At 41.0% G+C, this 16966-nt stretch overlaps 1 protein-coding gene across 2 annotated transcripts in view; it reads left to right on the top strand.

Annotated features, from left to right (window-relative positions):
* Window positions 1-12773, top strand: part of PPARA (peroxisome proliferator activated receptor alpha) — a 217123-nt gene extending 204350 nt beyond the window's left edge. For both annotated transcript variants that reach the window (XM_069228246.1, XM_069228245.1), the window contains one exon: window positions 2690-12773. In XM_069228246.1, the coding sequence (XP_069084347.1) occupies window positions 2690-2937 (248 nt within the window). In that variant the 3' untranslated portion in view covers window positions 2938-12773. The remainder of the gene's footprint in view (window positions 1-2689) is intronic.
* The last annotated feature ends 4193 nt before the right edge of the window (window positions 12774-16966 follow it).

Here is a 16966-nt window from a genome sequence, read left to right as displayed (position 1 = left end):
AGGAAATCATGTTTACCAGTACAAATTGGCGGATATATATGGAACTGTTTCTCTTTAAGCAACTAGTTTTTAAACAACAAACCCAGCCCTATGGCGCTCATACCAGAAAAAATCAGAAACACATACTGGCGTGCATATATAATAACATAGTTTACATTGGGCACAAACCAACATATTTCTCCAAGTCCATCAATATTACTGCAAATACTTTAAAAGTTAGAATCTCGAAATATTTTATTTTCTACAAAACAATCATTACTGCAGATTTAATATTTTTAAAACAGTCCATGATTTGATTAGATTTATTTATTTTATTATCCTTGAAAAAGTGGATTATAGCTAAAGATAGACTAAACAACGTATTTTCTAAATTCATATTTAAATCCTATTTGACCAAATTTCTGCTTATTGGTTTTGCAACACTGGTGTACTTTGCCCTTTATAAAGGTAAACCGCTTGCAGCCAGCATATTTTTTGAAGTATTGTGCTGTTTCTTTAGAGCTTGCTGTTGACTTATGGTTAGTTGGATAAATGTCATATAACCATAAGCGATCAATTATATAATTGTCAAGGTCTGTAGCAAACAAAAAGACATACTCTGATCAAAGAAGGGCTTCCACTATATGTAATGTTCCTGTAAAATCGCCATTCTGTATTATGAGAATTTTTGTTTTCATGTTTACACTTCGTTGAGCAAATGGTAATGGAAGAGATGCATTGTTAGAAGATTTTAACCCTCCCATACGAAAATGCAAGGGTAGTGTAGTTTGTTTTCAGTATTATGTCATAATCTAGCCCCATTTGTTACAGGGTGTGGATGGTAAGAGAATGAAGGCTTCTAGGACCGGGGATGTAGCTCCAAAATGCATACAAGAAACTCTTTTTTTAATTTTTTTGTAACTTTTCAGTACTCGAATCTTGGACTTGCAAGGTACATGAAATGTTCTGCTATGAAGAAAGCTGTGGATTGAGCCTCGGTGCTTGATTCCGAGGCTGACACCTCTAGAAAGTGGTCCGGTGAGATTGGGCAGTTGTAAACAGGGTGATGCTCCCAGCTCTTAATTTCATTAGAAAAAATGACATTTGAATCTACAGACAGTACCATTACCAGTGGAAGGGAACTTGGAGAGAGACACGTTCAGACTGCGTATTCCTGCATTAAGTGTAATCTAATGGGGCTCCTTCAGGGACACTCTGTTGGCCTCTGTGTTACTTAGTCCCTGCCACCTTTGAGGTTTTTCCTATTTTCTGTGGGAAACACTGGAAGGGGTGGCAGAAGGTTTTGCTGTCTCACTAAACGAGTTCCATACTATCTTCTCAGTTGTGCAGTACAGGGCTGGCTTTAGGGCGGTGCGGCCGCACCGGGTGCTGACCTGAATTAGGGCGCGCTATCTTCAGCGAAGCGCTGTGCTTAGCAATAACCTAGAAACCTGCACTTTAAAAGCACCTGCTGAAAAGTTCCTATTTGCATCCAGCCTTCAGGAAGCATTTAAAATGTCAAGATATCTCTTGTGATTAATGTTCCTGCTAGGGAGAGAGATGGGAGTTTTGGCATCTTTGACTCGCTATAAAGTAGAGTAGAGTATTAACATAACAGAACAGATCTTTATTTTTGTGGATAGCTGAGTGGATTAGTAAAGCCAGCATTTACAAGCGCTTTAAAACAAATGAATGTATGTGAAAGGGGGGCTATGGAAAGATGAGGGGTACATTTCCCGGGTGGTAGTGAGTGAATCCGAGGTGGTGGTCATGAGGTGGGTGTTGCCAAAAAAGACTGTCACACAGGGTGCCTTCAGTGCTAAAGCCGGCCCTGGTGCAGTAGGTTTGGATACCACTTAACTGCACGATCAGACCTTGTCCACTTTCACTTAATCAGACCACCTTTGTGCCTGCTCTGCCCCACTCTTTGCCTACTCCCCTCTGCCCTTTTCCATCACGTGGCTCCGCACAGCCACATGGAAATAGACCCTGTTTCTCTGTTCGTGGACAAATCATGATTGTCATTACTTTACACTTGTCCAATGGTGGATGACCCCAAGTTAATATTTGTCACCAGGCATGCCGGCTCCTACATAGATTACATCAAGTGGGCTCGACCCCGGAATTCTTACACTGTCCAGAAAAAAACCCGGCGATCATAACCCTAAGATGATCTTTATTGTTTTAGGTGTTTTTTGTGCCAAAGTTCTACAAGCCCTCTTTACCACAGAGAGAGAAGAGCTATTATGACCTGGAGTAGATTTGATATTTGTAAGTGGGTGCCCCATTTCCCCTCACCCTCTTACCTCCCCCTGCAGTTGTTTGAAAGTGGTTCAGTAAAAGGCAGAATGATTTATCCAGCAGAAGCTGTTGTCAAGTGACCAAGCTGCCGAACATCTCACTGCAGAAAGAGAGGGATAGCACACTTAATGCCCCTAGACTGCTTGTGTGAGACAAAGTGAATTTCAGGAGGGATTTGAAGTTGATAATCATACTATGTTCACTGTCTCCTATTAAGATGTTGACATTGCAATGAGTAAACAACTCTGCAACATTTGTTTTGATTAACTAGCTTCCACTGTAGTGTTGTGCATTTGGCACTTGTTTTATTGAACACATGATGGCAAGTTGTAGTTCTGTCAGACCGTATGTTTGACATTTTTCTTCTCTTTTTTGTTTTGTTTTTACACATGTGCATCTTCGGCAACAGACCGTCCAGGCCTGGGAAATGTCGCTATCATTGAAAAAATGCAGGAACGCATAGTGCACGTGCTAAAACTTCATTTACAAAACAACCACCCCGATGATAGCTTTCTGTTCCCGAAGCTACTTCAGAAAATGGCTGACCTCCGACAACTTGTGACAGAGCACTGCCTGCTTGTTCAGAAGATCAAAAAGACAGAGACTGATGCCTCCTTGCATCCTCTACTCCAAGAAATCTACAAGGATATGTACTAAGGGAGGAGTTGGCATATATTTCCCATTGAACTTGAGGTCACAATGTGATAAAATTATGTGTGGGAGCAAACTAGTGTTCCAGAATTTGCTAATTCATTTTTGTAGGATGACAGAAGAGCACACTACATGAGATGTTGGTTTATCCAGGTTGCTATGCCTAAAGTAGCAGGTTAAAGAGTATACTGACCATACGGTTAATTTATGGCAAATCTCATCTGCTTAAAAAAGGAGATCGTTTGTGAATGTCTTTTATAGCTTGAAAAATGCCATATTGATCATTATTCAGCAAGTAGATGGCCAGAACGTGATTGTGGGTGAGATGTAGTCAGACAGTGCACAGTGTTGGAAGGGGTGATGTTCACTCCCTGAGCTGGTACGTTAAGTTTGTATTGAGAATGTGTTCTCTCTAGAATCCTCTTCTTGACTTGTGTGGACCAGGGCATGTAAAGTGAAGTACAGAAACACTATAATCATACCCAGCAGTTGACAGGAAAACACATCTTTCTGGGAGTTCATTTTGATAGTGCTCCACTCAAGTACATTGATGAGAGGTAATCATCATTAAGGCGCTGCATCCTATAGACTGTATGAAGAGAGGCGTCAATTTTCACACACTGTTAACAGCCCTATTCGGCACTCTCACAACTAAGTGATCAGCAAGTTTAGCATGACAGTAATCCTAACACACTAGAGCCTGCTGCCTACAGGCAAAGGGAATCGCGTCCAATCAAGCATGAACATGTGATTTGTGCAACCGTATTTTGCTTGAATGAATCTTTAGTTCTTTTTTTATCACCCCCATATCAAACATCTTTTCCATCACCCTAGTATGCAAAAATTTTGAAAAAATTATGTATCCTTCTAAGCAATATGAAATGATCTAGCCAGTATATTTTGAGCATGCACCACACCTCTCCTGAAATTAACCATGTGCTCTGTATAACAGACTCGGGTCTATCGCCAAGTATTTTGGCTCTGTGGCACTTTGTTATGCCACCCCTTTTTGACACCAGTAGCTGCACCCTTGGCGCCATAGGGCAGAGCCTGTGTGGCCCATGCCTGGAAAGGGCTCACAGGAAGGTACTTGTTACAAGTCTTTGACCACAGATTTCATTCATTAAAAGCTACAAGTGCATCAGATTGTTTAAAGAACCTTCAATTGCTTGTCCTCACGCTTTATGTGAAATTAGTCAACAGTTGTCATTCAGTGTCCAGCAAAACATTAATGTTGAGAGGATTTGACCTGCTGAATGAGGTATAGAGAAGATTGAGCCCTCTGGTCAACAAGCTATACATTTTAAATATCTTCCTACTAAATGGGTCTGTGAAGGGGTCAAAAGGTGGTGTAAAAGATTCTGAAGTCAAAAAGGCCACACGTGGAACACATGCAAGAAATGCTGCATTGGCATAACTCTGGTGACAGACCAATTGTACGCATGCTTTGTTACCCACGTATTTGAAAACTATCCCAATTTTTTCAGTAGTGCTGAAAGACTTGTAGTAGGCTAGCAATCTCAGTATGCTTCATGAACAATTTTTGATAATCAGTCAGAAGTTTGGTGAGAAGTAAGTGCACCATTCATTGACTGAAAACATCACATTCCTAGGTTCACACAGAACTACATCATGATGAAATGAACATCTGCCACTTAAGAGCACTGAAGCAGATTTATAGTAACCTTAGGTGGACAGGCTATGTGGGCATGCAAATGGTTGATGTTGCCCTTTATAAAAGGCACCCTATAATTAACGTAGTTTACTTTAGAACCACAATAACCCGATCATATAATTTGATTCTGCACTTTCTATGCCATTCGTAAGTCTTAGCTCTGGCCTTCATGGTGTATTCTTGTATTTAATGTGGGTAATTCTACACTGAGCCAGAATTGCTTTATAAGGCACAACATACACCTACCTTTAACCCAGATTCTTACTTCTGGGGAGCTGCAACAGTAACGGGTGGACTTTTATTTAAAACTAGAAAATGATGAAGCTGTCCATGACTATGGTGATTGGTCTAGGGGTGAAATACATTGTAAATTCACAAATATGATTGATATTAAAGTACAGACCAGTTTGGAGTTTCTGTATATGAAAGACAACTGTATGTATATTTGGCAGTATGTACATCCGAGCTGGTATAACTTGCTTTCTTTTATAGTTGTTACTTGGACTTAAAACTGAACACAAAGCACCTGTGTCCTTGATCATGCCCCTCCCGTTGCAACGGTTTCCCAGCAAAAGAATACTCCTGAAAGACACATTTACTCCTCACCCGGCAAACTTTAGGACAGTGCTAACTTTATAACTTGAATATCATCCTTGTTTATAACTGAAAGCCTCCATACAGAAAGGATAGAAACATAGGTCCAAGCTTTTCAGTGCTTCATCAAGAATGATGCTCCTCACAGATGCATATGGCCCCAACAATGGATAAATCTAGGTAGGGGCTTCAAAAAATAAATGAGAAGTAGAAATATGTAGAGTGGGACTGTGACCTTCAGCACTGCCAAAACGACTAGAAGCAGAAGAAACCTTCATACCCTTAAATCTCGAGTGATAATGGTACTCCTGCAGGCTGTAGATGCAGTAGTGTATGGAACCTTATTGCTGTCCAGTTGTCACCGCACTACTTGGCAGTAATAATAAAATGATACCACCGCTTTACACAATAACGGATTTAAGTCGAGTTGTAAGTAACCTTGCAGTGCTTCCTAGATTCAGCAGATACTTTGAAAGGGAGTTCATTGTGCAGAACCACAATAAAACTAAAGAGGTCCGAAAATGGAGTCATTAATTGATAAGTATACATTTATAGTAGTGTTTCTGACAGTGCTGAATTGGAACACATAAAAGCAATTTAATTGCATGTTACCACAAATTCTGAACTGCAGCCACTTTTGTTAAGGTGACTTACAGTAAATAGTTTAAACTCTATTTTGCAGCATATTTTTAATCGCATAAAAATTAGCACACAATAGGTCATTCAAAAGAGGCTTTGGGTAAAGGTGATAATATGACATGAATTAGAAAGAATAACATATCCCTTACTATATAATGTAAGGATATAGAAGTAATCCTGGAACTCTGTGGTTATAAAAAGAAACTCTGCCTTTGGCCTTGTTCCTCTGTTTTATCAGGAGGCTCTTCTGTGGCTTTTAGTATCCCTCCCATAATATATGCACTTCACCTTTAAAAGTGGATTTTACAAACATTTTTCTGTATTACAGGTAAAGCTACAGTAGGTTAAAAAAGTGCAGAATTAAAAAGAAAACGCTGTCACTGCAAGTTGTGTATGCAAAGGCTGGGAATTGGGGAGAGCACGGTTGGCCTTTGCCGTCACATTCTGTGTTTCTTTTTCAGCTTGCTTTATATGAAAACGAAACACTTGTATATTTTGCAGTAAATGTCATCATATTTTTTTTTTCTCAATCGAATTGTATCAATATTAATTTTGGCCATGCCACAGTAAAATATTTACCTTTTTTTTTTTTCTTTTTTTTTTAACGCTGATCTAGGATGTTGGCGTGTAGAAACTCATGCATTTGACCACAAATGACTTATCATCCCCAGTCACCCGGAAACGGAGAACCCCTGTACTCTTGGGGCAAAACTACATTTCTATCTCCCAGATCGTAGAAAGTCAGTCATTCCTCTTACCACCTGCAGAGATGTCCACCCAAAAACACAAGAATCTCCTCAATAGGGCTTTCCATTCATTTAGTAGTCTGGCTTCATGGTCAAGTAGATGTGTCAGAATGAAGTGTGTGGTGCTCGGTTTAGAGGCTATGGGCCTGATTCATAAAGGTAACTTACACTTTTGACAAAGTGTACCACTTTTCAGAATTCACAAACTGCACTTTTGTGGTAACTTACGTTTGTAGGAAGTCCAGCAGAATGCATGGCCAACCGATGGTACTGCAACCTCCTCCCATAGAAAATAATGGAGGTAGAGGCATACTAGAAACTTTTAAGTGCCATTTGTTAATACTGAAAAGTAGTAAACATACTCAAAAGTGTAAGTTACTATAAAAGTGCTGCTTGTAAATAACACTTTGTAGTAAGTGTTGTAGTAGTACTACAAAATGTATTACAAAGTGGAGTTTGTGAATCAGGCCCAAAGTTACGTGCTATAAAACCCAAAGGACTGGGTGCTATTTCCAGTAACCCCCTGCTCCTCTGTAGCCACAGCTTTAAAATGTGGGAATGTTAAGGGACAAGGCAAACAGTTGTATCAAATGTTGATTCAAAAGAAAACAAAATAAGGCTTTTTATGCCGATGATGGACAGGCTCCTCATCAAAAGTGGTGGGCATTGCAATACTTTCCAAGCACTTCCTTAGCTTTCATTACATTATTTCTCTTCACTACTACACTGGAGATCAGAGCCTTATCCCAAGAATCTTATCTTCCTCTACTCTCACTCTTTACTGAGACAATCTACTTCATTATTAAACCAAAAGGCAAAGCACTAGGGTAATCTCCAGGAGAGAAAACTGTCCATGCAGCGACACAAAACAATTTGACCTAGCGGGGATGGAGGTTCAAACAGCTTAGGCATTTGTTCTGAATGAAATATAAACTTGCATTTGTTTTACTAAAGTAAATAGTTAACCAGACCTATAATGGCCACAGAGCCACACACACCTAAGTGGTCATTGACTATGCAGGAATGGGTACGGGTAACCTGTGTAATTTCAGAACAAGGATGTGCAAAGTTTTAAACCTTCATATATGGTTGGTATATTCTTTTACAGTCCACAGTTACCCCCAGTGGGGAAAAAATGGTCCACCTGAAGCATTGTACTCGTTACCCAGAAACTAAACTGCTCTAATACAGAAACAAGCCATCTCTTCAACTGTTGTTGGAAGATAGAGCTTGCAAATGTGTTTAGATCTACAAGGGCACATAGGCCTCCTACTTGTGACGGAAATACGAGCACTCCTATGACAAAGATGCAATATAGCGTGCACTGAGAGTTCTTCACCACTTATGTCATGTGGAGGAACTAGTCAGTAGATACATGGCTGAGAAGGACAAGGCCACTGACTTGCCTTTGGATAGGATTCATTAGTTAATGTGCAAACAAAGTCTGTCAGTGTCAGCAAAGCAAAAAGGTAGGGCCATGACTCAAGTCACTCTCCATCGTTATCAGAGTATGTATCTAGTGGTATTTGTATAGCCTAGCTGCGAAGCAGTGGAGCGCTGGACAAATGGCAAGAGCCCTCTTACAATTCAGGATCATTTACAACAAGGTAGATACATGGTAGGTTCTTGTTATGTAGAGAGGTGGTGCACTTTGAGAAGAGGTGTCTTCAATATCTTTCTTGATTGCAGGATGATTGGGTCCGACGCGATGTTGCAAATCCTGGGAGCATAACTGGAGAAGGCCTGCTCTCTAGTCTTCCTCTTCTTAGACTTCCTGTCTTTTGTGGCAATGTCCTTGCTGGTAAGGCATGCAGGGGCGGCTCCTCCATTAGGGCGGAGGAGCGTCAAACCCCCTCTCGAACCCTGCCAGCAGCGCAAAAGCAGCAGCTGCAAAACCTTTAAAAGAAAATCTTTTAAAGGGATAATGAACATTGTTTATTATCCTTTTCTTTTAAAGAGGCGGGCCACGGGGGTAAAGAGCAGCGAGGGGGAGTGCTCAGCATTCCTCCTCACTACACATGAATGTTTGGCCGGCTGTTTCGGGCCAGCCAAACACATTTGAGTAGAAGGCTCCCTCAAGCCCCGCAACACAGTTTCCGGGCTTGAGAGAGCCTGCACAGGCTCCCGTCTGCATGGGAACGCCCAGACTGGGCGCTCGCAGCCAATCATGACACGTCATGCCTGGCACCGTCATGACTGGCTGTAGGGCAGGCTGGGACCCTGTGCCTGCAGCAGCGACGAGGGACAGAGGAGCAGTGCACGGCGGAGGAGGTAAGTGTTTTTCTTTTTGCTTTTTTCTTTCATTTTTATTTACAAGCCCCACACATCCCCCCACCCCACCCTTTCCCCGGTGTCGCGAGCCGCGACTGAAGGCACAGTCTGTCTGAGATGGTTAGTCTCTCATTTAGCTATGCTAGTATGTTTTTTCTGATGACCTCATAGGGGAATGAAGCTGTTTATTCTGATGACATTAAAGAGGATGCAGCTGGTCTTGGCCTGCTCATGCCATTGGTGAGTTGCCTGCCAAAGTTTGTTCAGTGAGGTAACCATCCACTTGGTTTTGGTGAGGAAAAAGTATTTAGAGTAGGTTGAGAACCTAAGCAGAATCTTTAAGTCTTTATTATCCTCTTACAGTGCACAAAACAAATGAGATCTAAGGTTTTACATTCGGGCTGTGGGAACTCACTGATTCGCTACCATTTTTTGCTTTTAAGGGGAAATACCTCTAGATTTTGACAAGAATACTTAAACTCACTTTTATCCTTTGTCAGCAAAAACGTGTGCCTATTCTGAATACAGAGGCCAAGTTTGACAGCGTCAGGATATGTGAATAATTTTTACAGCTGTCATTTCGCTCTCAGTGATTGGCAAGGACAGATTGGCATAGTCGCCAAATGCATACCTTCAACCAAATTTTTTTTTTTTTTAAGAGGGCATAACTTAAAGGTTATCTAATTAAACTGCCCGCATAACAATTATAATGAGTAATGTACTCTTGTATACTGCAACGTTCCACATACTTCTCAACAGTGATATTGTATGTGGCTTATTTCCATTCCTAACCAAAATGTCATGGTCCATCTTGACGAAAATGAGTTATCCATAATGCTAGTTTCTGGTCTTTCAATAAACATTACATTTGTGCAATTTTCTATGCCTCACAAAAGCAAGGTCATCTAATGTGATCCTAAATTGAAATGTCAAAGGGTATGCCTCAATTCTGTTTCATTCTTAGTTACCGACTATTTTGTTCATGAGTTCAATATATTTAGGTATTCCTAAAAGATGTTTCTTAAGGCAAGAACTGGATAGAGTTCACTTTGATTAGCTAAAAGATTTGTAGCTAATATCATAAAATAAAGACATCTGCCATGCAAAGTAATAATAAAAATCGCCTCTATTGGTTCATCTTTGTTTTCAATGTTTCCATTGTGCTAAAGGATTAATTGGAATTACACCAAAGCCGGCAGTAACCGTGCTACAGCTTTACAAATAAGTGCTGGTGAACTCGCCCTTTCCCCAGCACAGAGATGCCAAGAGTGCTGCATTACAAAAACAGAACCCTGTGTAGCTGCACACTGAGTGTGCAGCTCAGCTCACTGCACTAACTGGGTAGCCTTACCCATTGTTATTTCATGGAGTCAGGAAGGTTTCCTACCGCTTGAAGGGTGGCCTGGTGAATCCCCGAGGGTGGGTACGGTTTCTGCATCCAACCTTGTGGGAGCCTTTGTACCCCTCCTTAATAGTACGTGTATGGCCACATGCCACATTTCCTGGCACTGTGCCCTTTTTTTGCCACTCTGGCACCTCTGTATGATCCTGTGCAGAGGACCCTGCTTCTCTCCCCCTAAGCCCACCAGTTTTTACTAAGGACACAACCTTTGAAAGCTGGACAGGGTGGGGTTCTCTTGGAGACATGTTCTCCCTGCAAATGTTATGTAGTAGAGACATGCGTATGCTGAAGTGGGATTTCCCGACTGAATTGTGCTTACCCCGTGAAACTGGAGCTTACCCCTTCACACACAGGTGTTCTGTCAGCGCCTAATATAATCAGTTTTAGGGCCAAAGAGTGACAAACCCCAGGGCCTGCTGTTTGCACACAGCCCATGTATCTGCTAAGGGGAGACTTAGCAAGATCGCCCAGTTTAGATTGAGTATCACGTTAAAATCGCAATTCTTAATACTGTAATGGCCCCTCACCTTTGCATACATGAGAGGTCAATAAATTAGTACCAACGTGGATAATAACATCTTCCATGAGCTTCTAGGAAGAATTAACGTTGTATTTTCTCAATTCACAGCTGACAGGTGGTAAAAACAGACCTGGCTCTACTCATGATTGTATTAAGAGTACCTTGGATTGTGGAGCATTTACCAGTGTTGATGGACGCAACAGAGAAAATGCCACTATCCTTCTCTTTAGATTCTCTCTGATGTAAGCTGTACAGTCCTGCCTCCATTACTTATGACTGCTTTTAATACAAGGCCTTGATTTTGTGTGTGGGCGTTTAATAATTGTTAATGTATATGGAAGAGAAGATAGGCAGGGCATTGAAGTGAATGTGCGTGCATGTGCTTGACAGCAGTCCATTTTCCACAGTCGTGCAGACTGGCCCTAACAGAGCAGTGAAATTGCTTTCACTGCTTTTTCACGGCATGTATTCAGATAGTAAAGTCGAAAAAGAAAGGAGAGTGGCCATCGGTTCGATGAGCACACAGACACCGCTGTTCACAGACTGGCTCAGAGACATACTGGAATGGGGAGTAGCTGAGGAGATCCACATGAAAATGTCACATACAGATGGGGGGGTGGGTTTGGAAGGTTCCCTGAGGAGGACACTACATCAGGGTAGGATTCTGAAGGGGAGGGGTAAGGGAGGGGCGAGATGTGCCCCAACACTAGATATGGAATCAACTGGATGGGACTTGCAAACTTCGTGAGTGCCCCCATGATTGAGAAGGTTGATGAGTTGGGCGTGGCTAATAAATAGAAAATGTTTCGAACTCTAAGCTCAGAATTATTAAGGTACAAAATGCTGGTAATTGATGCCATCTTTATATGGCTTGACCTCAGTACAATCCATGCTGATGTCAAAATATTGTATGCGAAGTTGCTGACGTGCATTGTATGTGTGTAAAAGGTATATATTACAAAAACAAATAAAAACAGTTTTTTAAAAAGAAAAAGGTAGAAAAAGAAAACATCATGTACCACCCTCACTTTACACCAGTATTTTGTGTTCTGTATTTGCACCATTAATATTTTCCACACAATGTCCCACAAAGTTCTACAAGACACCTTTGATGTAATGTGCCCAATAATAAATACTGAAACTTCCAGGTCTGTTATGGGTTGTGACATGGAACACACCTACAAAGAGACAGTGAATGGAGGCACTAATTTGTAATATCGTAGATAGCACACCCTGTCGTATTGAGGAAGGGCAACTGAGGACACTTCCACAAGTGCTGATGCTGACATTCAGATTAGATTTTAGGCTCTGTAATGATTTTTTTAGTGAATTTTGTAAAAAAAAAAAAATTAAAAAAATGTAAAAATGAAACTAAAACGAATAGGAAGGGCTTTGTAATGGCAATTATTGTACAATAATAAGCTCAAACATACCTGCCTTGGTGCCTTTTAGAGAATGATAATGTAGACTGTAACCAAATACATATGATGTTTTTTATGATGGAAGACGTGTTTTTGTAAATAACATTTATTTCTGGGTATGCGTCTTCTTCCAAGACACCTCTATCTCAGGTATAAGTCTATGGTATATTGTCTGCGTGAGCCTGCAGTGAGAACAAATGAGTGGTAGGAAAAAAAATGGAGTCCTGTGCGTTTACAGGGAATTTTGAGTGGAATACGAGCCGAGACGCAATATTTTGCACTGCTTGGAGAAGACAGGAGGTAAACACATTGCTTGTTTAATGCTTCTGAAATAATAATGTTTGTAAAATGGAAATTGTCTTTTTTTTGCTGTAAATGTTTGATTTTCATTATTGGAAATAATGGTGTGGATAACAAAAATATCGAAGATTGTATCTTTATTCCAATACATTGTGGTGTTGTAAAAAAATTATAATAAAACCTCTAAACCTGATGAATGTAAAGATATGCAAATTATAAAGTATAATTTTGCCCTAATGGTTATGAACAGAAATAAACTTTTTTTTAAAGACAATTGTCTCTGAGTTGACAATGTGGGAGGCTTCTGTTTTTTCTGTGCATGTTGTCCTGTTTTCCTATGCCTATCCATTGATGGTAACAGGGGTAGGTGAAATATTCAGGCGAATTTCACCCAGTTTTTAGGTCTTGCCTAAGACTGTGTGCATGCACAGTTGTGTGCAGGAGATTTTGTTAAACACAAGAGGCTTGGAGCCCACCCATTGCTTCCAATTTGTTGCCTTCCAGTCTCACTCTTATTTGCTACCTCCTAATTGGTAAGAGACTGCCGGCTTCATTTCCTCTTTTCGTGTGGAGCATGGACCAGGTACAAATTGCTTCATCTCGATTATTGTCCTTCTCCTGCTCACACTGTGATTGAGGTACTATTTTTCTGTCTTCTCCCTTTTTGTACATGTTGCTTCTCCCTCGTTTTTTGTTTCTCTCCTTCCATTTTTCTTTTTCTCTCCCACCACCGCTTGTCCCTATTGCTTTGCCAAAACTTCTTCATATCCCAGATGCTTCCTCACTGCTTGTGTTGCCTACCTAATTGCAGGCGTCATGCAGCCTTGTGACTTAGCCAACCTGTAAATGTCACAAGACCAGGATGAAATCAAAGACTGTCTTCGTGGCAGCAACCTGGTCTCCTAGCTCCTCTTGTCAAGTAGCTCCTCATTGGTGTGAATGACCGGCAGGTGCAAGCTCACACCGATGTCTTGCGGCGAATCACCCAACTCCTCCACCAGGCACCTCCTCATCAGTGCGAGTGCCCAGAGTCCCACCTCTCATCACCGCCTAGAGTTGCATTATTTTAGAGGGAGAAGGGATGATTTACTTTTGGTTTCTTGTTTTTTAATTGTGTGCTTTAATGGCAACGATGATTAGTTTTTTCAACTGAGTTTGTTTTGTTTTTAAATATTGTTTTTTTGTACATTCCAGGGTGAAGAAAATATTTTTTGTATGGGTTACAAGTAGGATTTTAAAATGTGAACGTCCGCCTGAAATAAGAGAAACGAGTGCAATTTAATCCATGACATGCCATATAACTATTTTAAACGTTATGTGGAAGATGCTGATTAAGCTGTTTAATATTAATCAAATCTGTAAGCTATGAAAGTTGACAGTGTAGTGCTTGCATAAAACTGTGGTTGCCTATTAAATATACGGTTTAAGACTGAGATGGCTCTGGAAGTTCACTACTTTGTGCCCAAGATGTCCCAGTGTATCTGTTGCCATATAGGAGTGTTAATCTGCGCCTCTTTTGCAATAATACTTTGCAGTGTTTTCCATTTAAAATGAACGTAGTAGGTACAAGGATATAAAGTGGAATGGAAGAGCCTGGCTGGCAGAGGGACTCACGCCAAGCTTCATGCAGCTTTGGAGTCCTGGTGGAGCTTGGATAGTGAATGTGTTCCTGATTCTCTGCATTCAGCATTGAAAATGATCAACTGCATGGCTTGAGACTGCTCATGTTAAACGCGTGTGGAGTTCTAAGTTTCTAGTTCTTGCATTTCTGTTGAACAGTTTATTTTGGGTTTATAAAAAAAAAAATATAAAAACAAATCTCCACGTTGGGTTTGACGTGCATTCTACCTGCACCATCTGAAAACCAGGCAAAGCCTAAAATGCAAATTATAAAGTGTAATTTAAACATTCCCCTAAAGACTTTGACTTTGTGTGTTTCCAGTTTTCTTTTAAATAAATTAAGTTCTGAGGTAATACAGAGTGCTTGCTAAATAAATTGTTAGGCACCCCATTAACACATTACTTTAATACTAAAAGAGGGGAAGTGAGAGCGACACAAGAAGTTTCTAGGCCTTTTCCAGGTCTCTATGCCTTCTTGCCAAAGGCAGCTCCCTGTGTCCCGCAGCTGCCATTTTCTCATGCCCGAATTTTCCCTCTCCTTGGTGCATCACCAGCATTTGGCTTCCTGCAAATTGACTGTTTTCCCTGCAACAGGGGCCGTATTGTGGCAAGACATACTAAGTAATATGTTATCATTTCTCCTACTTTTTGAGGACCCTCAGACTGTGTAGAGTTGCCATATAAAACACCTCAGTGGGCTGGGATTATTACCAAGCTAATGGTTTAATCTTCTATTGTTTTCATAATACATCATTGCCTCAAACCTTATTATATGAATATTTTCTTGAGAATACTCACATAATTCCTGGTTCTATCCTTTTCAGCTGTGCATCACTGTTCACATTCAAACCGCTGCTGCAGTCTCCACTAGTGCCACTTTACACAGCCAGTTCATTATTACAAGCATCCATAATTGGATGCCAAATTCCCTCCTCTTTGTGACCCTTTGCATCTCTTACCCACCTTATCAACTCTCGTTCACTGGGAACTTCAAGAAGTAAGCTAAAAAAAAAAAAAAAAAAGTTGTCCAACAAACTCACTGTTACCCTTAATGCTGGAAGACATTATGGATGAATTTAACCATCAAAAGCCTTTTATTCTGTATACAAGCACTGCTGTACAGAGAATTGAAGAAAAATGGCCTCATTCCAGGCTCACAGAGGTTGAGTAGCGAGTTAGTGCCCAGGATATTATGGCCAAAGTTCCCTCTCTGTACAAAGAAGTTACTTAAACAAAAAATACAGGATTTAGAGAAACGCAACATGTGTAATAATTTGAAAACCTGTTATTCTTAAGGGCACAGAGGGGTCCGATATCATCTTGTTCCTTAAGATCAACATCCCCAAGATTGCTGGCCTGAAAGATTCATATGAACTTATTATTCAAAGAATTCATCGTATTGGCTCTCCACGTCATCTTCCAATTCTGCCAGACCAAGAGGAGCCACTGCCCTATTTATAATACTCTGACCTTATGAAAGTTCTCTCTGCCATTAAACAATGCACACAAATCCCATGATGTGGTCACAAGATTTTCTTTGATCAAGATGTAGTCAGTTCGACGGCCACCAAAAGGAAGGAATCTTTGGACTTGAATCCAGCTTCATGATCCATTAATGCTAGATATGGTCCTATTCATCCCTGTCTTTTCAGAGATATCTACAAGGACAGAACAACCACTTTCAAGAACCCTGCAGATCAGAAGCTGTGTATCCATGCACAGAGGGGAGAAGCAATGGAACGTGGCAAAACGTGACCTATTTTCTTGTTTTCGTTTTCCTCCACCCCCAGGATACTGTTCTATTGTTGTTGGTAAGCTGCTAAAGATTTTTCTTCTTGGTCCATGTATTTTTTTTAAACAGATGTTTATTAGGCTTTAAGAATTTATAAATATGAGGGTGTTCCAGGGAACTTGCAATACAACATAAGATGAAACACAAAGAGAAAGGAGATTATGAGTGAATGTATATACCACAGCAGCATCCAGAGCAACATAAAGCGTCACTTTGTCCATAACACATCATAAGGACTCTTCCTCCTCTCTGCCAAGCTCATCATCTGAAGACTAAAGTTCTCCCAACTGGGTCAGCCGTAAGATGTCCGGCATGGTGGTATATGGATTCACCCCTGAATTATCCCTCTTAACCTAAGTCTTAAGACAGCCACGTTGATTCAAACTTGTACATCCCGTCAGCAACAACTGGAGTCAAACTCTCCATAGCATATATTTGCCATATATTATACCACCACAATGGTAAACTCGTGGACAAGGGTTCTTCCAAGTGTGGGCTATGGTCCATCTTGCCACCAGGACGAAAAAGGTGAGCTGCTTACCCATAGGTGCAGTATGTGGATAACCTGAATATCACACAGCAGGAGTGCCAAAGGGTCCATCCGCAAAGACACTGAACGAATCTGGTGAATCAAAAGGAGCACCTTTGACCAGAAGTGTGTAACGTGTGTACAGTGCCACAACATATGCAGGGAGTGGCCCCTAGCTCCGCGGCCCCTTCAACAAAGATCAGAAGTTCCAACCATGGCATGAAGACAATCCATGGTGAAATACCACCTCATGAGGATTTTGTAGGCATTAGCCTTGTGCTGCAGACAGATGGAAGTCTTGGCCGCATGTGCCCAGAGCTGCTGACAAGTCTAGTCAGCAATGGTAGTCCTCAGATCCTACTCCCAGCGCGACTAATAAGGGTGTCCTTGAGGCTGGCAGAGACCACCTAATGCTGCGTAGAGACAAGTAATGCCCTTTTTGGGAGCCGACTGGAGGAAAATGTGTTCCAGAAGCATTTTGTTTCTGCTACCATTATCTTTCACCAATGATGTGTTTCCCGATGGA

The sequence above is a fragment of the Pleurodeles waltl genome, chromosome 4_1, assembly GCF_031143425.1.
Source record: "Pleurodeles waltl isolate 20211129_DDA chromosome 4_1, aPleWal1.hap1.20221129, whole genome shotgun sequence".
NCBI classification, from domain to species: Eukaryota; Metazoa; Chordata; class Amphibia; order Caudata; family Salamandridae; genus Pleurodeles; species Pleurodeles waltl.
This window is presented reverse-complemented; position numbering and strand designations above follow the sequence as displayed.